Source organism: Oncorhynchus mykiss, chromosome Y (genome assembly GCF_013265735.2).
Source record: "Oncorhynchus mykiss isolate Arlee chromosome Y, USDA_OmykA_1.1, whole genome shotgun sequence".
In the NCBI taxonomy this organism is placed as follows: Eukaryota; Metazoa; Chordata; class Actinopteri; order Salmoniformes; family Salmonidae; genus Oncorhynchus; species Oncorhynchus mykiss.
In genome coordinates, this window is record NC_048593.1 from 29500610 (window position 1) to 29526790 (window position 26181).

At 44.7% G+C, this 26181-nt stretch overlaps 1 protein-coding gene across 1 annotated transcript in view; it reads right to left on the reverse strand.

Annotated features, from left to right (window-relative positions):
• The window catches only part of LOC110509404 (sodium/calcium exchanger 1), a 79993-nt gene that overhangs the window by 38031 nt on the left and 15781 nt on the right, over positions 1-26181 (reverse strand). The window contains exons 3-4 of the mRNA XM_036968337.1: positions 10340-11749; positions 9605-10122 (exon numbers count right to left, since the gene is read on the reverse strand). Coding sequence (XP_036824232.1) covers positions 9605-10122; positions 10340-11674 — 1853 coding nt within the window. The 5' untranslated portion in view covers positions 11675-11749. The remainder of the gene's footprint in view (positions 1-9604; positions 10123-10339; positions 11750-26181) is intronic.

Below are 26181 nucleotides of genomic sequence, written 5' to 3' on the forward strand. Positions count from 1 at the left end.
GAGAGAGAGAGAGAGAGAGAGGGGACATCTAGGGAAAAGGTGATCATGTTAAGGGAGCTATCTCTCCATCTATCAGCAGCCTGTCTTCTCTCTTTCTGCAGTGAAATACAAAATACACCTCTCATCACATACATCTGATGCTGAGATATAAACTATACATTCTCAACTCAGTGAATCTGAGGGGGTGGTAAAGACAAAAGTGTAGAGAGATAGAGACAGATGTAATCTGTCTAAACATGTTTGATGTTGTGGTGGCAGGTACAGTAGCCTAGCGGTTAAGAGCGTTGGGTCAGTAACCAAAAGGTCGCTGGTTTGAATCCACGAGCCGACTAGGTGACAAATCTGTCAATGTGCCTATGAGAAAGGCACTTAATGCTAATTTCTCCTGTAAGTTGCTCTGGATAAGAGTGTCTGCTGAGTGACAAGAAAATTTGAAGCAAGCTCAGTGAAATTGATGTGTGTCATTTCCCTTGTAACATCGCCGCTCAATGCCAAACTGATTTCAAAGCAACAACACAGAGAACTCTCTTTTACCACCATTAAAATATCCATTTAAAATTATGTAAATCCAGTTCTGTTTATGAGTCCTAACAGCAGACAGCAGATACTGCTGATAGTATTGTGGTAGCAGTATTAACATGGTACAGTAGCTGCAGTGGTAGCAACAATCTCCATGGTAAAGTAGCATAGTAACGGTAGCTTTGGCAGCACAATCCTGTGACGGAGATGAAGTCCCTAGTCCCTAATTACAAGCTCTCGTGAACTGCGACAGAGCGTCCAACGTTATGTTTGAGTTCCATGCCACATGCAGTGTTAAAAGGGGGAAACGTAAATAAGCCAGAAAAAATAACTGCAGTAGGGTGCGAAATGTACTGTATACGATGGATGTTTAGTTTCATGCAGAAAAACAGTTGTGGTGTAGAACTGTAGAACCAGTACACTGCTGCATTGGCAATATTCCCATTAGTGTGTGGTAACAGAGTTTTGTGAGTACATGTGTGTTTTTTAAGTGATACTATGTATGTGTGTTTTTTAAGTGATACTATGTATGTGTGTTTTTTGTAGCATATTACACTCACTGACGTACAAAAGGCATGGAAGCACCCAGTCAGAGTCAGACACACACAGTAAATGTAGTCTGACAGTGGAAATGTTCGGCTGCTGTGGTGTGCTTTTTAGTAGGTCTCAGTGGGAGCCCATGTGTTTGCATCAGCCTTCCACACTCTCAAATTAAGTCTGTTTCTATCGCTCTCCCTCCATCTCCCTAACGATATGTGGGCGGCTGTCTATTTTTGTCCACACACACACAAACACAAGCTGGGACACGCACAGGCAGTGGTTTGGCTAGCAAAAAAAAAAGCTTTTACAGAAGAGTCAGTGAGACGTCACACACACCCTGTGTGTAATGACTGAATAGAGCATGCCAGTAAGAGAACACTACACTGCTGCACTAAGGAGGGGTAATGAGAGATAAGCTACAGACTGTGACGTTACTGTACACAGATATTATTTGGATCCTCTCCTAAAATACACAGGCAAGAAAAAGAGCAGGACAGAGACAGGAAAGATACAGAGACACAGTCATCAGATCCACATCAGATCTCTCTACACCGTCCTGAAGACTAAAGTGAGGGAGCGATGGAGGGAGGCAAGGAGCAGTTGCTATGGTGTGTCAGAGGACCCTGGTGGGTAAGCAGGTGAGGAGCTGGGGGTGCAGGTCACCCAACACTGCCTGCTGAGCATGGCCAGGTCTTCAATAACCACAGAGATACAGGGCAGGGGTGCAGGGGAGACTTGAGAACATGACCCAGTTTTCGACAAACAGTGATTGACTACATGGTAACTCAGAATACTGTATTATTCTTTTGATTTATTAGTTTAATTGTATTTGTTTCCTGCTCTACTTATGCAGGAGTCGTGTGAAATAGTACACACCCTTTAACATTTTGCCATGGCCCAAAACAATCACAACAGAAATAAAATGAAAATGCAACAAATAAATAAAATAATCTGACTCCTCTTTTCCTGATTTGTGACACCTGATACATCTCCAATGTAATGATGCTTTTGGTTTAGGCAGAGATATAGATTTGCTCATCACTGCAGCTGCACCTTATGGCGTAAGGATTAGAGGCGATTATGTTTCTGTGCTTTGGCAAAAGACAGCGTGTGTTTGTGATCTGAATGGCCATTTGGTCAAAGGGATGAAAAAAATAATCACACCGAAAAAGACAATACACTATAAATACTCATCAAAGCTGCCAACATCATGGGGAAACATTTTCCCCAGTCAATCTGTAATTCCCTTCATAATGAAAAATAATACAAGAGTTTTGTCTTCATTAGAGATGGCAGAATAATACTTGTTTCATGTGAGATATCCCCTCCCACTGGTGAGGTAATATCATCTGTCAATTAGCACAATACGGTGTGTGTATGTGCCTGTACGTACATTACTGAATGTGTATGTTCATGTGTGTGTGTGTGTATTTCAGTCTTTTGGATGAATCCAGGGTAGAGGATTTGGTTAACACATCAAAAAGACCAGCTAAAATGAGGCAAGATGATTATGTGGATAAGAACTCTGAATGTATTAAACACTATAGCTGCAGTATCTACAGTATGTTATTCCCCATACAGTGAGTGTCCTAACTCATTTAAGTAGCTGGGTAACAGAGTGTAATTGCTATTCCAAATGACTGACAGATGAGAAGCATGGGGGAAATATATGAGTTAGTACAGAATCAGAAATAAGGACCGTGAGCAGAGGAACAGAGGAACAGAGAGAGATGAAAAGGGAGAAGACCTTTAAGACATCTACTGTAAAAATTCTGTCTTTTCACCTCTTCCAAAGATATGGATTACTTAACAAACCGCGGTGTTCTTTTGTTGTTTTCAAATAACAACATCTTCAAAGTTCAGAGCTTTTTGTAACCTCTTTAAAAAATCCCTCCTCTGGTGAAATTCAAACAGACTCATTTGTGTTCAAATAACTATTATAAACTGGGTAATTTGGGACCTGGATTCTGATTGGGTAAACAGCATTCCAACTGTGTGTATATCAGACATATACCATGGTTATTTTTATGTTGATAACCTGTTTATAATAGCAATAAGGCACCTTGTGTGTTTGTGGTATGTGCCCAATATACCACTGCTAAGGGCTGTATCCAGGCCCTCCGCTTCTCTTAAAAAAGAGAAATAATAGAAAAATAACAACACAAGGAATAAATGCACAATGAGTAAATGATAACTTGTCTATATACACAGGGTACCAGTAGGCGGGCCTTATTGCTTAACTAGCCCCTGACCCTGCAACTTGAGTGTGGCGAGTGCGAGTGTATGTGTGTGTATGTGTGTGTGTGTGTGTGTGTGTGTGTGTGTAAGTGTGTAAGTGTGTAAGTGTGTAAGTGTGTAAGTGTGTGTGCATTTGTGTCAGAATGCTCAGGTGGTTATTGATCCAGTAGTCAGTGAAGTCATAGACCCAGGATAGTGAGGAATATGCCTGTATTGATTCCCCCTGTAGAGCCCGTCTCTCTCTCAGCGCATCTGGTTATATAACTGGCCCCTTTCCCCGTTTCCTTTTCATTGCATTGTTTTATGCTTGTTTTTCCCTCTCGGGCCTCGAATAGCAGAATAAACAACACAAGAGTGCAGTCAGTGCTCTACACACTCTGAAGAGCAGACAGAAACAAACAGACACACACAAACAAACATAGAAAAATAGAAAGGGGGTTTATGGAAACACTAATCCACAAATCTAGATCATTTTTTAGGATGGGAGGTTTGTCTGCAAATCCCAGTGTATTTAATGGAGCTCAGAACCGAAAGGGAAACATAGCAAACTGCATGCTTCAATTTTAAGCTCATTAGTTTGCCTGTTAAAGTTGGCCTCCTCCTTTCCTACTCCTCTACTCCCACCGTCAAGCACACACACACACACACACACACACACACACACACACACACACACACGCACCTGCCCCTCCACCCACTCATCTAACATGTATACACACCACTCTTTTCCCAGGCATGATTACCAATGCTTTTCACAGGCATGATTACCAGCACTTTTCACAGGAATGATTACCAGCACTTTTCTCAGGAATGATTACCAGCACTTTTCCCAGGCATGATTACCAACGCTTTTCACAGGCATGATTACCAGCACTTTTCACAGGCATGATTACCAGTACTTTTCTCAGGAATGATTACCAGTGCTTTTCACAGGCATTCAGGGTCGTTCCATGTCATTTTAGCAAACAATGACACCCACCATCTCAAATTATTCTGAAATATTGTCTGCAGTTAGAAACAGATAAGATAAGTATTTTCCTAGGTGAAAAAAGTATAAATTCCCCCCAAAATTACAAAATGACATTTTGGTTTCCTTACCCTGTAAGCAGTCTATTGGAAGTAATCATGCTTTGGTTTTGTTTACCTGGTGACTGTTGTAACATTTATGGTACAAATCCAATGCAAGTCCATAACCATGTTTCCATCCACAGATTTCATTTGAGGAAAGTCATACAGTATAATTTTTTTAAATCACGACAGCTGTGATGGAAACAGGAAGTGACGGTACAATTTGTTCATTCGATATGGTGGGATATTTTTGTGTCTGTAAAACGAATTATGTGACAAATTGCAGCTGAAACAATTTATTGAGCAATTGTTGATAGAATAACCATCATGTCGAGGTATATTTGCAGTCAGGCGATGCTATGTTGTGTGGTCCTCCCTGTCACGCCCTGACCTTAGAGAAACTTTTATTTCTCTATTTTGGTTAGGTCAGGGTGTGACTAGGGTGGGTAGTCTAGTTTATTATTTTCTATGTTGGCCTGCCCAATCAGAGGCAGCTGTCTATCGTTGTCTCTGATTGGGGATCATATTTAGGCAGCCTTTTCCACCTGTTGTGTGTGGGATCTTGTTTATGTATTGTTGCTTGTGAGCACTGCATAGCTTCACGGTTCGTTTTGCGCTTTTATTGTTTTCTGTGAGTTTCATTTAAATAAACGTGGAACTCTACGCACGCTGCGCCTTGGTCCAGTTATTCCAACGACTGTGACACTCCCACTACAACTTGAAAAATCATGTAGAACTATGAAAGGGAATAGCCCTTGGTTCACTCCAGACTTGACTGCCCTTGACCAGCACAAAAACATCCTGTGGTGTTCTGCATTAGCATCGAATAGTCCCTGCGATATGTAACTTTTCAGGGAAGTCAGGAACCAACATACACAGTCAGTTAGGAAAGCTAAGCCTAGCTTTTTCAAACAGAAATTTGCATCCTGCAGCACTAATTCCAAAAAGTTTTGGGACACTGTAAAGTCCATGGAGAATAAGAGCACCTCCTCCTAGCTGCCCACTGCACTGAGGCTAGGAAACACTGTCACAACCGATAAATGTACGATAATCGATTATTGGCTACCCCTACCCCGGCCAACAGCTCTGCACCCCCTGCAGCAACTTGCCCAGCCCTCCACCCCCCGCTTCTCCTTTACCCAAATTCAGACAACTGATGTTCTGAAAGAGCTGCAAAATCTGGATCCCTACAAATCAGCTGGGCTGGAGAATCTGGACCCTCTCTTCCTAAAATTATCTGCCAAAATTGTTGCAACCCCCATTACTAGCCTATTCAACCTCTCTTTCGTATCATCTGAGATCCCCAAAGATTGGAAAGCTGCCACGGTCATCCCCCTCTTCAAAGGGGAGACACTCTAGACCCAAACTGTTATAGACCTATATCCATCCTGCCCTGCCTTTCTAAAATCTTCGAAAGCCAAGTTAACAAACAGATCACCGACCATTTCGAATCCCACCGTAGCTTCTCCACTATGCAATCTGGTTTCTGAGCTGGTCATGGGTGCACCTCAGCCACGCTCAAGGTCCTAAACGATATCATAACCGCCATCAATAAAAGACAGTACTGTGCAGCCGTCTTCATCGACCTGGCCAAGGCTTTCGACTCTTTCAATCACTGCATTCTTATTGGCAGACTCAACAGCCTTGGCTTCTCAAATGACTGCCTTGCCTGCTTTACCAACTAATTCTCAGATAGAGTTCAGTGTTTCAAATCGGAGGGCCAGTTTTCCAGACCTCTGGCAGTCTCTATGGGGGTGCCGCAGGGTTCAATTCTCAGGCTGACTCTTTTCTCTGTGTATATCAATAATGTCGCACTTGCTGCTGGTGATTCTCTGATCCACCTCCATGCAGACGACACCATTCTGTATACATCTGGCCCTTCTTTGGACACCGTGTTAACAAACCTCCAAACAAGCTTCAATGCCATACAACATTCCATCCATAGCCTCCAACTGCTTTTAAATGCTAGTAAAACTAAATGCATGCTCTTCAACCGATTGCTGCCTGGCCCCGCCCGCCCGACTAGCATCACTACTCTGGACGGTTGTGACTTAGAATATGTGGACAACTCCAAATACCTAGGTGTCTGGTTAGACTGTAAACTCTCCTTCCAGACCCATGTCAAACATCTCCAATCCAAAATTAAATCTAGAATCGGCTTCCTATTTCGCAACAAAGCCTCCTTCACTCATGCTGTCAAACATACCCTTGTAAAACTGACTATCCTACCGATCCTTGACTTTGGCGATGTCATTTACAAAATAGCCTCCAACACTCTACTCAGCAAACTGGATGTAGTCTATCACAGTGCCATCCGTTTTGTCACCAAAGCCCCATATACTACCCACCACTGCGACCTGTTTGCTCTCGTTGGCTGGCCCTCGCTACATATTTGTCGCCAAACCCACTAGCTCCAGGTCATTGTGGAAGGACCACCAGAGGGCAGGCTGGACTCATGGATAGTAACCCAACTAGGCATGCGAGTCAAGGGGACCTGAGGCAATTAAGCACAGCTAATGGTACTAATGACCTATTCTCTTTTCCCTACAAGAGAGAGGAGGGAACCAGCAAGAAGGAGGGAAAAACCTACCTCTGGAAGATGGCTACCAAGAGAGAGAAGCTAACCACGAGGAACTATTAAGACGGTGACAAACCTGTGACTTTTGTTGTAGTTTAAAGATAATCGTATTGTGTTCCTGTTTCATCTGGAGAAGAAGATGTATGTTTTTCCTTGGGAGATTTTCATTGATTATGTTGGAGTGTTTGTATTGACCAAAAACGGTGTTCAATCAAGAAACCAACTCCTGACTCGTTTATTCCACCTTTCCGCTTTAGAGTTACTTGGTCCGCTCACATCATCTATAAGTCTTTGCTAGGTAAAACAATGCCTTATCTCAGCTCAATGGTCACCATAGCAACACCCACCTGTAGCACGCGCTCCAGCAGGTATATTTCACTGGTCATCCCCAAAGCCAACACCTCCTTTGGCTGCCTTTCCTTCCCGTTCTCTGCTGCCAATGACTGGAACGAATTGTAAAAATCTAAAGAAATTGTACTGCTTCTGATCGACATTTTCGCTTATAAATTGATCTGTGGACATTGTAGATCAGCGCTCACTGTTGCCCCTAGTGGCCAGTTTCAAAGTCATCTCGCAACGTCCTCAGCAATGGATGGATGTCGAATACTGACTGAATACTGTATCACGGGTGACCTTCATTGATTTACACAATACATTTTTTTATACTTTAGGATGATTTTGACATGAATCATGAAAATGCTCATATAGGTACCGTTGACTTGCATTGGATTTGTGCCACAAATATATCAGGATGTAGGATGGGACATAAACTGAACAACTTCAATTACTAATTTCTCTGAACAGGGTAAAATAACCATCACCAAATTCGCTCAGAATACATTACATTGTATGAAGAAACAATACTCCAAGCCACAGCTCCATACTACTTCTCAGACATAGAGAACTGATACTGTATACTGGTTATTAGGGTGGGATTGGTGTGGGGTGTGGGGGGTCCGTGGGTGGCTTTAGAATTAGTTTTAATTTAGGTGCAATCAAATAGTTTAATTTCTCAGAGATCAAATCATATTTCAACAAAATAATGATGCAGCAGGAATGCAAATCGTATCTGTTTCTAACAACAGAAACGATTTCAGAGCAATCGTAGATGGTGGATGCCAAAATCCTCTTTCTTGTGCTTTTTGAGGTGGAACAACCTTCCATGAAGCACAAACACACACGCCCACACACCACTCTCTAAGCTCTCTTCCTCATCCGTCAGCCAATCCTGCCTACAATGAGAGACGAATGTTAAAACACACCGCTTTACACTCTCATCCCCTCTCTACCTCTCCTTACGCCCTCTTACCTCCTCTCTCCCTCGAAATCTATCACAATTTTCTCTAGTCTAAATCATCACTGAAATCATCACTATCAGACAAACCGGTTCCATTTTATAAACCCACTGCTTTTCCCTTTTCACTCAGTCCCCTATTCTTTATTTATCTTCCTTTAGATACTTGGCCACCATGTTTTTCTAGCAGTATTAATTTAGTTTCATCCTCTCTCTTTTACTAGTCTCTTCTTCATGTCTCTATATTACCTTCTTGAAAATTGTGAAATCCCAAATGCCAACCATTACTTACCCATTACCCATCTATCACAGTGCAATCCGTTTTGTCACCAATAGCCCCATATACTACCCACCATTGCGACCTGTACGCTCTCGTTGGCTGGCCCTCGCTTCATACTCGTCGCCAAACCCACTGGCTCCATGTCATCTACAAGACCCTGCTAGGTAAAGTCCCCCCTTATCTCAGCTCGCTGGTCACCATTGCATCTCCCACCTGTAGCACACGCTCCAGCAGGTATATCTCTCTAGTCACCCCCAAAACCAATTATTTCTTTGGCCGCCTCTCCTTACAGTTCTCTGCTGCCAATGACTGGAACGAACTACAAAAATCTCTGAAACTGGAAACACTTATCTCCCTCACTAGCTTTAAGCACCAACTGTCAGAGCAGCTCACAGATTACTGCACCTGTACATAGCCCACCTATAATTTAGCCCAAACAACTACCTCTTTCCCTACTGTATTTAATTAATTAATTTATTTTGCTCCTTTGCACCCCATTATTTGTATTTCTACTTTGCACATTCTCCCATTGCAAATCTACCATTCCAGTGTTTTACTTGCTATATTGTATTTACTTTGCCACCATGGCCTTTTTTTGCCTTTACCTCCCTTATCTCACCTCATTTGCTCACATCGTATATAGACTTGTTTCTACTGTATTATTGACTGTATGTTTGTTTTACTCCATGTGTAACTCTGTGTCGTTGTATGTGTCGAACTGCTTTGCTTTATCTTGGCCAGGTCGCAATTGTAAATGAGAACTTGTTCTCAACTTGCCTACCTGGTTAAATAAAGGTGAAATAAAAAATAAAAATAAATTACAATTAATGAACTCCCATAGAAAAAATAGTGTTCTAATATAGCTACATATATTTATCCCTTTCATCACTACCAATTCCTCTATCTCTGTCCTCCACACTGCATCCCCACTGTTAGATCTCCTGCTGTTTATCTCCTCTCCAATCCTGTTTCAAATATGTGCCATCTATGCCACAAAAATGGCCCATAGAATACTATGCTGAAATGTAACACACAAGCCATCAACAGCAGCAGAGCAGTGGACAGGACAGGAAGTGGTGTTACTCACATGGTCTCGTCGTTCTGGAACTCCAGTTTCCCGGCCACCTCCTCGTAGTCCTCCTCAGCTTTGGCGGTGCCCTCCAGGGTGTGGTAAGGGATGGCCACTTTGCCCCTGGCCCCGGACATCCGGTGCACCTTCACCTGCATGGTGCCCACGCTCTCGCTCACCCTCATCGAATTTACTTCAAACGTGAAGATGCCTGCGTGGTCATCATCATAGATGGTTACCGTGGCGGTGTGGGCATTGCCGAGGGCGGCTTTGGGGGACAAGTGGGGGGAGAGGTTGCGCATGCTGCTGGTGGTGGTGATGGTGCTGGGCTCCAGGACAGCCACCTCGGCACGGTGCACAATGCGAGGGTTGCTGAGGTGCACGTAGAAGTGCTCATCCTCTTCAAAGATGTCGTCATCAATAACCCCCACGGTCAGCTCCTTCAGCGTCTCACCGGGTTTGAAGACCAGCGTGCCCTCGGCAAACTCATAGTCTGAGCCGGCATTGGCTGTGCCGTCCTCGGTCCGGTAGTCTACCTGCGTTGACCCAGGAACAAAACCAACTCAATGCCGATTTAATTTATTCATTAGACAGAAATAATTAAAATGTCCCCCTGGCTAGATCCTTATCTCATCTAAAAACCTTTCCCATTATTACATGTGGCTTGAGTGATTGATTTTTAACATAATAATCTTTCCATTATACAGTATAATTAGTATCAAAGACAAATACGAGTTGCTTGTCCCCACTGACCTTGACAGTGCAGCCGCTTTCACCCCCATGGCGCCCAACAGACAGCTTGAGCGAGCCACAGTTCTCGAAGCACTGGTAGTGGGAGGGTTCAAACTGCAGGTAAATAGTGTGGGGATCCTCCTCCTGTCCACTGGCCTCATGGCAGTTCACCACCTTCCTGGCTTGGTCGGCAGCATGCTTCTTCAGGATGTTCCCAGCACCGATCATCATGCGTGTGGCCTGGATGCGGTAGAAGGCCCTGCTCTTCTGCTGCTGGACCAGAACCTGGTAGTTGGCCATCTCAATCAGCTGCTCCGTGTCCTTGTCTGGGTGCCTCTGTTTCAGCTCCTTCAGAGTGCGGGCCATGTCCCTCCGAGCTTCATCCTCCTCTGAGCCCATCCCCCCGCCCTCCTCCACCCCCTCCAGCATGCCGTCCAGCACCTCTTTGGGGTGGGGGTGGGAGTTGCCCCCCTGGCCATCCATCTCCATGTCCATCTTGGTGAACATGCCGTCTCCTTCCGTTTCGATGATGATGCCACGGGCCTTGTCGACACGGTAACGCTTGTGGATGTACTTGTAGAAGAGCAGGCGTCGGTCTGCGACCCAGGCCTGAACCACACAAATGGGGAAGAACATGAATGTGAGCACGGCCTCCCATACCTCCACCTCCCCCGGGGAGATGACAGCCAGGATCAGGTAGAGCCAGATGTAGGCGAAGATGCTCCAGGTTGCTGTGATAAAGAATACCCTCAGGTGCTTGATCCTGCGTGTTTCGTTCTCTGGCACCACGTACACACAGAGGGCGATGATGACAAACATGTTGAAGGCTGCGCTACCCACAATGGTGCTGGGGCCCAGGGAGCCTGCCTCAAACGAGTGGCCACACACCTCGATGACAGACAGCAGGATCTCTGGGGCAGATGAGCCTAGGGCCATCAGGGTCAGGTTGGATACTGTCTCGTTCCAGATGCGTACGGTGGCTGTGGTGGTCTCTCCGTTGGGCTTCTTGATGGTGATCTCTTTCTCCTGAGAGGTGATGACCTCAATAGAAGACATGAAGCGGTCGGCAATAATGGACATGCCCAAGAACATGTAGATGAGAGCCACAAAGTAGACGATGGCCCGCGCCACCTTGTCGCCCACTGACGGGTTCTGAGGGTTCCACATGGGCAGGACCACGCCCTCAGAGCAGGGGTCTCCATCAGAGCAGTTGCTGGGCGGGCTGCTGGGTGCTGCTTGGTCTGAGCCGGCCTGGGAAAGGTGGGTGAGCCCCAGGAGGAAGAGGAGGAAGAAGGACATGGAGAGGCAGGAGGCGGCGAAGGGGTGGACAAGGCTCAGAATGCGGGTGTGTAACATGCCGGCGTCTGGACATTCGAGTCAGCTGGCTCCAGAGATAAGCCCACTTCACATCCAATGTCTTAACAGACACCCCTGGAAGACACAAGGGAAGAAGTGTAATGAGTTACAAGAAAGACTAGCACAAGCAGAATATTGATTGTTAGCTGCTGCAGATAGATCATTGTAAGGTCCACAAGTCCTCGTCTTTCCCTAAGGCTAGGTGCTCTAGTGGTCGATCACAATGTGATGAGAGAGTTAGTTACAGTGATAGTTTATTCCATCCCATATATCTGGTTCATTAATTGAGGCCTGGATGACAGTGAAAACCAGCAGACCAAGTAAGTAGATCTCCAGAACCTGAATTATCGACTGCTGTTTTAGATGTTTTTTTTTATTTAACCAGGAAAAGCCCATTGAGACCCAGGGTCTCTTTTTCAAGGCAGACCTGACCAAGGCAGCAACAAACAATACATTACAGAATTAAAACATACAACAATACAACAACATGATCCAGCCTAAAAAGAAAGCATTTGCACTCCTCTGTAAAAGAGTCTCCCATCATTATTTTAAGTTCATTCAGTGGCACTAACATATGTAGATGAAGCATGGACTGTAGATTATTCCATGCGTCTGGTGCAGAAGAAGAGAAGGCAGTCTTGCCTAATACTGTGAATGTCCAGCGGACTTTAAATAGCAACCACCTAGCAGACCTGGTATGGTAACTGTGGGTGCTGAAGGAGACCAGACTACAGAGGTAAAGAGTGAGTTTACCCAGCAGGGCTTTGTAGATGAACACATACAAATGTATATTTCTGCGCATATGAAGTCAGGCCAGCACAGTACAGATGAGCACCACTGTTGTTTTACCAACCTTAGAAAATCTCCTCTTTGGCAAATAAAGCGCCACAGCTAAATGCACTTACAGTAACCCTGTTTCTGTTGTTATTGGTGTTACAATATCCATTGCTACTGCTGTAGCTGATGCTGTCAACCAGTACTTTAATACTTTAGTTCTCTGAATATCACATTCAACAGCTCCTGTTTCACCCCTTCTCTGTTGTGTGACTGACTTCCTATTGTGCTGCCGTGTCAATGTTAACTCTGTAATAGATCAAGTACAGTGAGTGTTCACTTTGTAATACACTTTTTTGAAAAAACTAACCCTCACTCTTCTAAATGTTTCTGTCTAAGGAGCTTAACAAATGTGTTAAACAGTGGCCCAGAGTCAGTGGTAACAATAACAGTGTAATGCATCATATTCACAAAAAGAGAACGTGTTTTTTTTCCTTCTCATCCCTGAAACGTTCTGGCTGAGGCGTGTTTTATAAGAGCCCGTATCACGTACGGAAGACCAATGATGCCTCTGCTTCCTTAGCCTCTCTTTCTCTACAAACAGCACAGTACAGTCACATCAGCAGCTCCTGTCCCTCCAAGCCGTACAATGGTTCACAATCTCTCACCTCCTAGTGCCAGCCTCCCCTCCCCTCTCCATGTGAACACCTCACCAGTCGCCCACCTCTTTGGTTGACCATAACCCTATAAGCAACACTTCAGGACTGCTTTGTTTCCAAACAATGATCATCGACAGCTATTGTACCAATAACAACAGAAACAGCCTCTCTGGGTAAGTGGGTAAGTGCATTTGACCATAGCGGCTTACGAGCTAAAGAAGAGATTGCTCAGAGGTGGGTGAACAGAACAGCATCCCTGATCTGTGGAGGGGATCTAGTCCTCTATTCACAGTTCACATTTTCATCAGCCTAACTGCTCCAATGGCTCTCCCTGGAACTTCAACTTCTTGGAGGGGAATTATGGTGTTTTTTCCTTCCATTCTCCCAAGGTAAATTCCTGCAGCCACTATAAGCAGTTCAACACACTGCTGTGCGGTATGTGATGCATGGTTGGCCCTATACAGATGTTGGACCTTCATTTGACCAGTACTGTCGCCACAAAATAATACTGCTTGATCGGTGGTTGGGCTATTAGCTGGTCAAAATTAGGCTACATGAAAAGTGCAATACTGTTAATATAACCATGAGTTATTGCAGGTTTTCAGTGAATTTATGTAAATCATGAAGCCATTCTGCATTTCCTGAGTTGAAGGACAATTCTGTATATACTACCATAAGGAGAAGCGTCAACGGTCAGAGTTGCTACCTCGTCTTGTCAGGCCGACACTTTATTAGTGATGTAGCCAGCTAGCAAATTAACTTAATTTACCACGCAACATAGCCCAACATAGTGTGAGACTGGAGAGTAGCTGTAGTTCCCCAATGGTCGACAGGCTAAAACACTCTGTGGCCATGGCACGCACATGCATGCACCCTGACTATTAATTTAATGATAAGGAACAGAGATCTGAAAAACAGTAAGCAACCATGTACGGTCAGCTAGGGACAAAATGTCTGCGTCACATCGAAAGGACATAGAAGCCTCTGAGCACCTTTACATTGGTTTGGTTCATTGATTTGCACCCTTAAAACGCCAAGCGTCTTCAAGCATGTAAACCTTTAGCAAATGAGGCGCACTGTTGAGGGGTCAAATAGGAAATTGTTGCATCTCAAAAACATTGTCATTCAGAGCCAGGAGTATTATATAACATTACAAGATGCCAAGAAGAAGAAGACTGCATGAATATTGAGAAGATGTGTTATGGATTAAGATAGGATTATAGTTGGATTAAATGAGAGGAGTAAAAATTCAGATTTTCTGTAGGGAGCTCCCTTTGCTCTCTTGGAGGTGAGTCAGGTGCTAAAATAGACTGACAGACACACTTGGCCTTAGAAACACAGAATCATCTCAACTAGGGGGGGAAGTCAGGACCGAATCTCAGGAGACCCAGACCAAGCATACAGTATAGAGACTATGACAAGACCATCAGCAGAGACATCAGGTGCAAAGATCCAGATTCCAGACAACACCAATACGTTGGGTTCAGAGACACAGACCAGACCCAGAACTGGACATCAGCCGTGTGTGCGGTAGAGAATTAATCAGTGGTCCAATCAGCTAGCCGTCGTCTCTCTCTGCCTCCACTGAGAATTCTGCCATCAGTGACCAAACCCAACAGGCCAGAAACAACAAATAGAGTTTGAAACAACATGAGCAAACCATATCCACCATGAGATTTTTCTTGGGCAGAATATGCTAGTACAACTTGATTCAATTTCCTTTCAAGTTTCACTGTGTCTAGACTAGTTACCGCACTCCATCTCAATTTCTATTTGACATTTGTAATTGTATTGTTACCCACATAGACTTGATGGCATACATACCCATGGATTTCAGTTAGCAAAGGGTTGTTTTACTTGTGCAGATTCCATGTGGTAAGGGGTTTGGTTTGGGGACCAGAAGCAGTCAATACTGTATTTACACCATATCTGCCTCACTCTGCCTCTTCAGTCCAGCCTAGTCAATATTGCGCACACCTCCCCTCTATTTTCATCTCCACTCTGCTGAGCAATGCTACACAGATCATGTAAATCCTATAATACAGTAACTGATCATTGATATTTATTTTTTTATTTTATCTTTATTTAACAGGGCAAGTCAGTTAAGAACAAATTCTTATTTTCAATGACGGCCTAGGAACAGTGGGTTAACTGCCTGTTCAGGGGCAGAACGACAGATTTGTACCTTGTCAGCTCGGGGATTTGAACTTGCAACCTTCCGGTTACTAGCCCAATGCTCTAACCACTAGGCTACCGCCCGGTATATGCCTATACTCTTTTAACATTTTTCATTGTGGCCCAGAGACCGTAAAATCAATTCAGTGCTAGTACTGAATATACGTTCCAATATTGAGACTAACCATGAAGGCAATCTCTTCGAGGCCATGCAACATAACTGCCTCATTAATGTCAGCTGATGATGTAATTTACAAACATTGTTCTTTCTCCAGGTTAGAACACGGGGCTGCTCACCGCTAGCGCACAGCAAGGGGAATGAGAGCAGAGCAGCACACTATGAAGGGACCAATAGAGAGGAGCTAGAGAACACCTGCAGGTCACCCCTGCTGTTCTCACACTACTGAAGCATGTGTTCCCTATCGTTAACGACACACAGTCAGACACCCTGTCAGGGTTTGACCACACGGCTCTCCCTTTGCTCTCTGTCTGGTGCCTGATGTGCAATAGGAGGGCCTATTTAACTTATATACGCGGGGAGTCAGGAAGAAGGTGCAGAAGGTACGCTTAATGATAAGAAAAGGCAGATAAACAAAACAGGAGAAGCGTACTGAATGTGAACAAAGCCATTACTGCCTGATGACTGAGGCTACTGAGGGCGAAATAAAGAGAAAGTAATCAAGGTGATGATGAGGTCCAGGTGTGCGTAATGATGGGGAGCAGGTGTGCATAATGATGATTGCCAGGACCTGTGGTTAGTAGACCGGCAATGTTGAGTGCCGTAACCAGGAAGTGGGAGTAGGTGGAGAGCCAGACGTGATCACCAGGATGGAACACGGGAGCTTCACTGCGGTGGCGGTCCGCCTGCTCCTTCTGGAGGCAGATGGCGTGCTGGAGCCTCACGGCGGCAGCGTTCCAGAACCATTCATCCACCGCAGGGGCTTTGGTCTGGCTCGGGGTCCATGGGGCCAGGGCCGGCTGATATTCCAGGACGCACTGGAAGGGAGCCCAGTGGAGGAATGACAAAATTAGTTCTGGGCGTACTCTGCCCAGGGAAGGAAACGGGCCCACTCCCCTTGCCGGGCCTGGCAGCGAAGCCTAAGGAACATCCCCAGCCCCTGGTAAGTCCTCTCCACCAGCTCATTTGACTGAGGCCGGCACCCCGATGTGAGGCTGGCCGTGGCACCCAGCTTCTCCATGAAGCCTCTCCATTCCCGTGATGTGAATTGGGGGCCATGGTCGGAGACGAGTAGGGAGACCAGAGAGAGGGATAAAACAGGAGGATTTGGAGAATCTGTCCCCCACAACCATAACAGTGGTGAAACCATCAGAAGGGGGAAGATCAGTAACGCAATCTATGGACAGATGAGACGAAGGCCGCAGAGGCACGGGAAGGAGAAGGAGTTTCCCTACTGAAGCGTGCCAGGGTGATTTGGTTTGGGCACATATGGAGCAGGAGTTGATGTAGCGGGCGAGATCCTGCACCAAGGTAGGTCTTAAGTACTTTACGGACATGGATTGAACGGTGCGAGTGAAACGTGGGTGTCTACCGGCAAGGGATGTATGCTCCCAGGTCAACAGCCAATCCCTTACCTCCATGGGGAAGCAGGTGTGCTCCGGAGGGCAGGCAGCAAGCGTGGGTTCCCATCTCCAGAGCCTGGCGGATGTCCACGTCTACGTCCAAAAGCACAGGGGTAATGATTTGAGAGGGCTGAATGATGGGCGCACTCAGAACAGGAAAGGGCCCACCTTGCTTGGCACAGATTCAGCCGCCACGCTGTCCATATGTAGGTTCCAATGATCAGCGAGGATGAGAAATGGGTCCTTGGCACCCTCCAGCCAGTGTCTCCACTCTTTTAATGCCAACTTCACCACCAGGAGCTCCCGGTGGCCGACATCATAGTTCCTCTATGCAGGAGAGTAGTGTGCACATGGATACAATTTCTGTGGGTTACCTTAGCGTTGGGACAGGACAGCCCCCACGCCCACTTATGAGGCATACACCTCCACCACAAAGGGCAGCGTGGGATCTGGGTGAAACACCCCTTCAGTAGGCGGAAGGCCTCAATGGCTGCAAGACTCCACACCAACTTACTGGGACCGCCCTTGAGGAGAGAGTTGAGAGGAGATGGAGCTGAAGTTTTTAATGAAGCAGCGGTAGAAGTTGGAAAACCCCAAAACAACGTTGTAGTCCCTTTAAGGTGGTTGGGACTGCCTCGACTTTCCTCTCAACCATCACCACTCCCGAGGTCTGATTCGGTATCCCAAGAAGGAGACAGCCACCTGATAGAACTGGCACTCCTCCTCCGCTACCCGGATGTGGGCAATGTAATCCTCCAAGGTGGCCGAGTAGACCAGCATTTTGTCAATATACACGACCACCTGGCACCCAATCATGTTCCGGAACACCTCATTCACAAATGCCTGTAACACCGACGGAGAATTAGCTAACCCATAAGGCATTACCAAGTACTCGTAGTGCCCAGACATCCTGCTGAAGTCCGTTATCCATTCATCCCCCTCACGAATGCGGATCAGATTGTAGGCACTCCGCAAGTGCAGTTTAGTAAAAAAAAACGGGCCCCGCGGAGATGTTCGATGGAGGCTGGGAGAGGGTAGAAGTACTTGGTGGTGATGGAATTGAGGCCTCTGTAATCAATGCACGGACGTAGACCTCTGTCCTTCTTGGCCACAAAGAAGAAGACTGCCAATGCAGGGTAGGTGGATGAGCAGGAAAACTCTGCTGGAGAACCTCCTGGATGTACTCCTCCATGGCCTCGATTTCAGCCACCGACTGAGGGAAGACGTGACTGGGCGGAGGTGCAGAGTCTGAAAGCAGGTCGATAGCACAGTCACAGGGGCGATGAGGAGGGAGACAGGTGGCGCGGCTCTTGGAGAAAACCTCCCAGAGATCCTGGTAAACATCCGGGATGTCTGGCTGGAGGGCAACCACAGGACTCTCAACCGAGTGGAATCACAGGGTAACGGAAAGCAGGTCTTCTGACATCCGGGAGCCCAGGCAGTGATTTGTTATCCTTGACCAAGAGATGGTGGGGTCATGATGTTGGAGCAACGGGAGGCTGAGGATGACTGTGTACGGGTGCTTTGATGATGAGGAAGGGAAGGATGTCTTGGTGCAGAAGTCCCACGATCAGGGTGAGTGGTGCTGTGATGTGTGTGACTCTGGTCTGGACCTCCTTGCTCAGTCCTCCACGGAATAGGGTGCAGAGTGCCGGGTCATTCCATCTGCTGGAGGCTGCCACGGTCCGGAAGGTGAAGGCGTACTCAGCAGCGGTCTGGGCACCTTGCCGGAGTTGGAGTAGTCACTCTCCTCCGTCTCTGCTCTCTGGTGAATGGTCAAAGACTGCCCTGAACAGAGCCATAAACCTCTCGTAGGAACCTAGCTCCTCCTCTCCTCTCTCCTTGACGGCCGTAGCCCACTCCAACGCCTCTCTGGTCAGCAGGGAAATGACCGTGGAAACCTTGGACCTCTCGGTGATGGGGGCTCCCGTATGATGGGCAAAATAGAGGGAGCACTGGGGAAAGAAGCCCCAGCATTGGGATGGAGTCCCGTCATACTTGTCCGTGAGGGACAGTCGGTCATCGCTGACCTGGGCGGTCTGCTGGGTAGGCTGGGGGGCTGGCTCACTGAGACGACTCATGATAGGAGGCCAACCGCTAGTTGGAAGTGAATCCTCTTGGGTGGTGTCGAGGCAGTGGAGGACGCGGAGGACCCCTTCCACAGCCGCACTAGCTGATCGTGGTGTTGGCAGAATAGGTGTCCTTGTTTCCACAACCTTCTGGGAGATGTCTTCCTCTTCAGCTGCTTCCATAATACAGTGCCTTCGGAAAGTATTCAGACCCCTTGACTTTTTCCACATTTTGTTACATTACAGCCTTATTCTAAAATGGATTAAACAGCTTTTTTCCCTCACAATCTACTCACCATACCCCATAATGACAAAGCAAAAACAGGTTTTTAGACATTATTGTCATTTATGGCGCAGTGGTCAAGGGCGCTGTACTGCAGCGTCAGCTGTGCCACCAGAGACTCTGGGTTCGCGCCCAGGCTCTGTCGTAACCGGCCACGACCGGGAGGTCCGTGGGGCGACGCACAATTGGCCTAGCGTCGTCCAGGTTAGGGAGGGTTTAGCCGGTAGGGATATCCTTGTCTCATCGCGCACCAGCGTCTCCTGTGGCGGGTTGGATGCACGCTGTGTTAAGAAGCAGTGCGGCTTGGTTGGGTTGTGTATCGGAGGACGCATGACTTTTAACCTTCGTCTCTCCCGAGCCCGTACGGGAGTTGTAGCGATGAGACAAGATAGTAGCTACTAACAATTGGATACCACGAAATTGGGGAGACAAAGGGGTAAAATTTAAAAAATATATATATATTTTTTTTTAAAGTTGTAGAAACATCTCAAGGATGATCAATAGAAACAGAATGCACCTGAGTTCAATTTAGAGTTTCATAGGAAAGGGTCTGAATACTTATGTTATTAAGGTTTTTCTGTTTTTGCAAAAATGTCTAAAAACTTGTTTTCCGTTTTCGCTTTGTCATTTCTATTCTGTGTAGATTGCTGAGGATGTAAAACATTTTTTAAAATCAATTTTAGAATAAAGCTGTAATGTAACAAAATGTGGAAAAGTCAAGGAGTCTGAATACTTTCTGAAGGAACTGTAGATTCAATGGTTGTAAAGATGGGGAGAGATCTGTCCCCGGCTGAGTCTACAAGTGTCAAGAAGTTCATTGATGCGCCTTCTGTTTCTCACCCTTTAAGCGTTTGCTTCCTTTATTTTCTGTCTCTCCTTTTCCCCCCTTTCACACTCTACTAAAATATAAAATAATCACTATTATAACAAAAGCCCAAAGATAATTCCTCAGACAGAATGAGAACCATAAGCACGTGATTGTTTCCTTTCACTGTTTGGCACAATTTCTGTTAATACAATCCCCACCACCACACACAATGAGATAACAACAGACGGGCAAGATTGTTTACTTCAAATATATAGTATTTTCCTTTATGGAAGTGACAGAGCTGAGATTAAAATGTTCTCTTCCTCATCGGCTATCTTAAAATGGTTCCCTATTGTCTACAACAAGCACATTCGAATAACGGGACAAAGGAAGAAAGCGATAACACTGCAATGAGAGAGAATATTTTTAAATCCCATTCCTGAGGGGAGTTAGGGGTTGAAGACTTGGCTTTGATGTCGTGGATGGGGAAAGGTATGGTGCAGGGAACTGAAATCACATGTATGGCAGCAGTAATGTGGGGAATTGCATACATGCCTAAACACACACGTTGCTCACACACACCACACACAAAATTAAATAAAAAAATCTTCTGTTTTTTGCATACCAGTAGGTACACGTGAGGTGTCAAACTGACAGAAAGACACAGAGATGCCAACTCATAAATAAATACTACTGCACCGGGATATTTTTCTCAACACTGATACAATATTCAAGGAATTCCAATTTTAAAACTGCCACGACAGTCACATTACACAATCAAATAGGCATAAGGTCCCAATTCTATGATATGAGAGCCATGGTTTGGATTGACATTTAATTGAGTTGATACACATAGTAGAGTACCTAATGTGTAAGGCATCAAACGTGTGGGAAAAAAAACATATTTTAAATGGGTCAACAGCATTCCCCCTTGAGCTGTAAAAACATGAAGGCTATCCCAGCCCAGCTTCCTGCATATTCAGAGCTGTCATTTTCCCTTTTTCAATATGCTGCACACATGTCCACACACACATTGATATTCACGGCATATGCAACACATTACCATTCAGACCGTCCTAATCCCAAACAGGAGCAGAATGAAATTGTTTCATGCTGATCTCTCCTGATGTGAACATGCTTTTCATTTCATCGCCTGCTCCACTAGAAGACTCCACAATTTAAACAAACACAATCAATCACACATAGAATTGTTGTGCCTCTAAAGAACTAATCTAGACCTTAACCTCTGAGTTTTTCAAAAGTTATCTATTCGGATTTCACCTATCGGATAGGATTAAAATGAGAATGAATAGAATGAATTGAACGGGAGTCCCCATTCAAGTCAATGAATTGTCAGTTCTATTCATGATATTGCCATGTATTTAATCCTATCCAATAAGTGAAATCCAGATAACTGGGTCCAGGGAAGTAAATGTGTAACAAGCAACCAGGCCAATGCAAATGAACTACGCTCTTCTACTAACTCCATTCTCTTATCTAAGACCATGTTCAATCAACCGGTTATCAGGTTTCCAGGATAATTCATGCATTCTCGCTGCAGGAAAGAACATCATGTTTCTGACCTCACACGATCACCATTATCAGTTGTTAATGAAGCAAGCCAGTAAGATTGATTCAAATTCACAACTGTTGATGTCCACCTGCCAGCACTGCATGTCTTTTGTTGCAGATGAACCAGATGTGCTGTCCTGACTCTGGTGAAGTAAGAATATAAGGTAAAGTCAGGCCACCCTGTAAAAGGCCTTGGAACGTCACCTGACTGTGAGAGACAGCATCTGGAGTATATGGCATGTGCCAGACAAAAATAACACTACCTCTTCTTTTTACTTTCTTCTTTCAATTGGTGATATTTGCCCAGGGGCAGGCACAGCTACATTCTCCATTCGTCTCCTCTCTATGTCTCAAGTATCAGCTGGTAATCTTACACATTTCCATTCAAGTGTCGTTGACATTCACTCAGTAATGACTGCAATATTACATAGAGATGGAGCCAGTGTGGGCACATGCCCAAATAACTGAGCAAAACCCGATATCACAGAAAAGCATTTATAGGAAGGGAAGTATTGACATTGGGCACTATGCTTTCTCAATATGGCTAAAGCACATTCTCCTCATGTCAATTATCATGAAGCAAAAACACATGGAATTTCTAACAGCAGAAATAGATTTACTTGTTATCAATGTCATGCACAGCTGGCTGGTATATCCGTTGAGTGACTTCAACATGTGACTTCTTGTTGACCTTTTGACTCTGTCTGGTGTGTAGAGCCTGGCATTTTGCCGGGTAGAGCCATTCAGACTGCCCGGACGGACGGACGGACTGACTGACAGCGAGAGGGGTGGAGGGATAGAAAGCAAAAGGGATGGAGGGAGAAAGAGGGAGAACATTTTGATTTGAATATCTAAAAAACCCATGTCTGCATCATGAGCATTTTATAATAAAAATGGTATGTCCAATTCAAATCCTGAAATGACTCAATTCAAAATGGAATTCACTCTAAAACATTCATTTACATAGAGGGAGTAGAGGAAAAAAGCAGAGCTTGACATTTAATAGGGCTCTAGACAGATGGAGGTTGTGTGTGTGTGTGTGTGTGTGTGTGTGTGTGTGTGTGTGTGTGTGTGTGTGTGTGTGTGTGTGTGTGTGTGTGTGTGTGTGTGTGTGTGTGTGTGTGTGTGTGTGTGTGTGTGTGCGTGTGAGAGAGAGAGAGAGAGAGAGAGAGAGACCTGGGTTCAAATTCTATTTCAGGTATTTAAATTACTTTTCCAAACATTTAAAAACACATATTCAGATTATTTTATTTGAAAAAACAAGCAGTTGAATACTGGAATGTATTTAAACAGTAAGGCATGAGAACCCAAGGATTATTGTGTGATAACTCCTTCCTAAGGGCTGTTCACCTTGGGCTGGGGACAGCCCTTAGGAGGGAGTTATCACACGATAATCCCCAGGTTTGAGGGCCTTATCGCTTTTATAAAACAGTTGCCAACATATTTATACAAATTTGAATTACATTTTTTAATTAAAACTTTATTTAAACAAGTAAATTTGTGTTTGCATTCTGAAGTTGCTACACAAGCGGCTGGTCATTAGTTATTTTCTCATGTCTATCACGTTCTGACCTTTTATTTCCTTTGTTTTGTATTTATTTAGTATAGTCAGGGTGTGAGTTGGGTGGGCAGTCTATGTTTGATTTTCTATGATTTGGGATTTCTATGTTTCGGCCTAGTATGGTTCTCAATCAGAGGCAGGTCTTTAGTTGTCTCTGATTGAGAATCATACTTAGGTAGCCTGGGTTGCACTGTTTGTTTGTGGGTGATTGTCTATGTTAGTGGCTTGTGTCAGCACAGGTCTCATTTGTAGCTTCACGGTCGTTATTTGTTTATTGTTTTGTATGCAGTGTTCAGTACTTTCTTTATTAAATATTCACTATGAACACATACCACGCTGCGTTTTGGTCCTCTGATCCTTCTCGCCTCTCCTCTTCCGATGAAGAGGAGGACGACCGTGACACGGTGGTTAATTCTATTCATTCGAAATTGCTATGCTAAACAAATCATTGGCACGTAGCTAGCTAGCAGCGATTCAATGATGATGAGAGACAAGATCTTCAATAAATATCCAATAGGCATACATAGGCAACAACTAAGGTTGGCGCAATGTTTCTCAAATGTAAAAGTCACATTTCTAAGTGTTTTGTTTCTTCTCTGTATCGCTCCAAGATTAAGTTTAGGCATTAACTCCGAATGGTTAAGATAAGGGTCAAGGTTTACGAGAGGCTTAAAACTAAAAATATCAAAAACAACTTTATATAGTTGGATTCAATCATGAAACCTTTGGAACCAGCGGCAGATGCTTACACCCATATGCCACGCCCGTCCACAACACCTTTGCAAAACCAAAGCCAGGTCATCTGATGCAGCACTCCATCACTCTCCTTCTTGGTAAAATGGCCCTTACACAGCCTGGAGATGTGTTGGGTCATTGTCCTGTTGAAAAACAAATGATAGTCCCACTAAGCGGATGGCGTATCGCTGCAGAATGCTGTTGTAGCCATGCTGGTTAAGTGTGCCTTGAATTCTAAATAAATCAGACAGTGTCAACTGCAAAGCACCCCCACACCATAACACCTCCATAACACATGCTTTATGGTGGGAAATACACATGCAGAGATCATCCGTTCACCCACACCGTGTCTCACAAAGGCACGGCGGTTGGAACCAAAGATCTCCAATTTGGACTCATCAGACCAAAGGACAGATTTCCACAGGTCTAATGTCTATTGCTCGTGTTTCTTGGCCCGAGCAAGTATCTTCTTATTATTGGTGTCCTTTAGTAGTGGTTTCTTTTCCAGCAATTCGACCACGAAGGCCTGATTCACAGTCTCCTCTGAACAGTTGATGTTGAGATGTGTCTGTTCCTTTAACTCTGAAGCATTTATGAGGTTGGTAACTCTAATGAACTTACCCTGCAGCAAAGGTAACTTTGGGTCTTCCTTTCCTGTGGCGGTTCTCATGAGAGCCAGTTTCATCATAGCGCTTGATGTTTTTTGCGACTGCACTTGAAGAAACATTCAAAGTATTTGAAATGTTCCATATTGACTGACCTTCATGTCTTAAAGTAATGATAGACTGTTGTTTCTCTTTGCTCATTTGAGCTGTTCTTGCCATACTATGGACTTGGTCTTCTACCAAATTGGGCTATCTTCTGTACACCCCCCTACCTTGTCACAACACAAGTGATTGGCTCAAATGCATTAAGAAGGAAAGACATTCCACAAATGAACTTTTAAGAAGGCACAACTGTTCATTGAAATGCATTCCAGGTGACTACCTCATGAAGCTGGTTGAGAGAATGCCAAGAGTGAGAAAAGCTGTCATCAAGGCAAAGGGTGACAATTTGAAGAATCTCAAATATAAAATATTGTAACGACCCTGGGTTTATAAGCGCGGATATCGACTCTGCCGCTCGAGCGTGCTTTTGCGGCAGTCGATTGCACGCTGGACTTCGGGCTAGAAGGTCGAGGGTTCGAGACCTGCTATCTGCCTGTTTCATTACATTGGTGTCAGAAGTGAGATCGCACCTTGCATCCACGACAGTGTGTGTGCTTGGCCAGTGAGCGCGTTCCTGTAAGACGTAGAGTCGCAAGCTAGCGCGAGGACACGCTCTTTGAAAGGAGGGAGTAGTGCAACTACTCCTTTTTGGTTACTACATGATTCCATATGAGTTATTTCATCATTTTGATGTTTCCACTATTATTCTACAATGTAGAAAATAGTAAAAATAAAGAAAAACCCTTGAATGAGTAGGTGTTCTAAAACCTTTGACTGGTAGTGTAGCTATCAGAGATGCAATGATGATGAGAGACAAGAACTTCAATAAATAATTATTTAATAAATATCCAATAGGTCTACATAGACCATACTGCGCTGGTTAATGTGTTTACGGTTTCCATGGTGAATTGTTATTTTCACGTTCATTCTTGGGCTAGCTAGCCCTAGGAACATATCTGCATATTCCTAGAGCTAGACAACTAACACCGGAGAGATCGCATTTGTAAAATGATACATTGTTGCACAGGTTATTGAGGTAGACAGGTAGGTGTATAAAACCCCCAACTGTTGCAAACCAAATAGTAGCATGGAAAAATTATGTTTAGACGCTTTATTCCTCCAGGGAGATGATATGTATACATTTCCTGCCTGGGGTGTGGGACAGTGGAATAATGAGATTACCACGTCATGGTATTTTGCGGGATACCAAACAATCAGCATCCAGGATCCAAACAACCTGTTTTGTAATTGGAAAAACACTTGGAAAGTACAATATTTGAAAATACAAAGATACACCGAGTCATGAATTTCAATCAGGTATTTGAAAATAGTATTTGAAATAAATTCATGTTTTTTATTTATTTTTTACAAATAACCATTCAAGTACCCAAATAAAAGTATATATTTTGGACTTAGTATTTGAAAATACCCAAATACAGAACAAAAATATTTAAATATCAAATATTCAAATACACACATATTTCAACCCATGTCTGGTTGTGTGTGTGCGCGCATGTGTGAGTGAGAGAGAGCGAGAGAGAGAGAGAGAGAGAGAAAGAGAATGTGAGAGAGAAAGAATGACA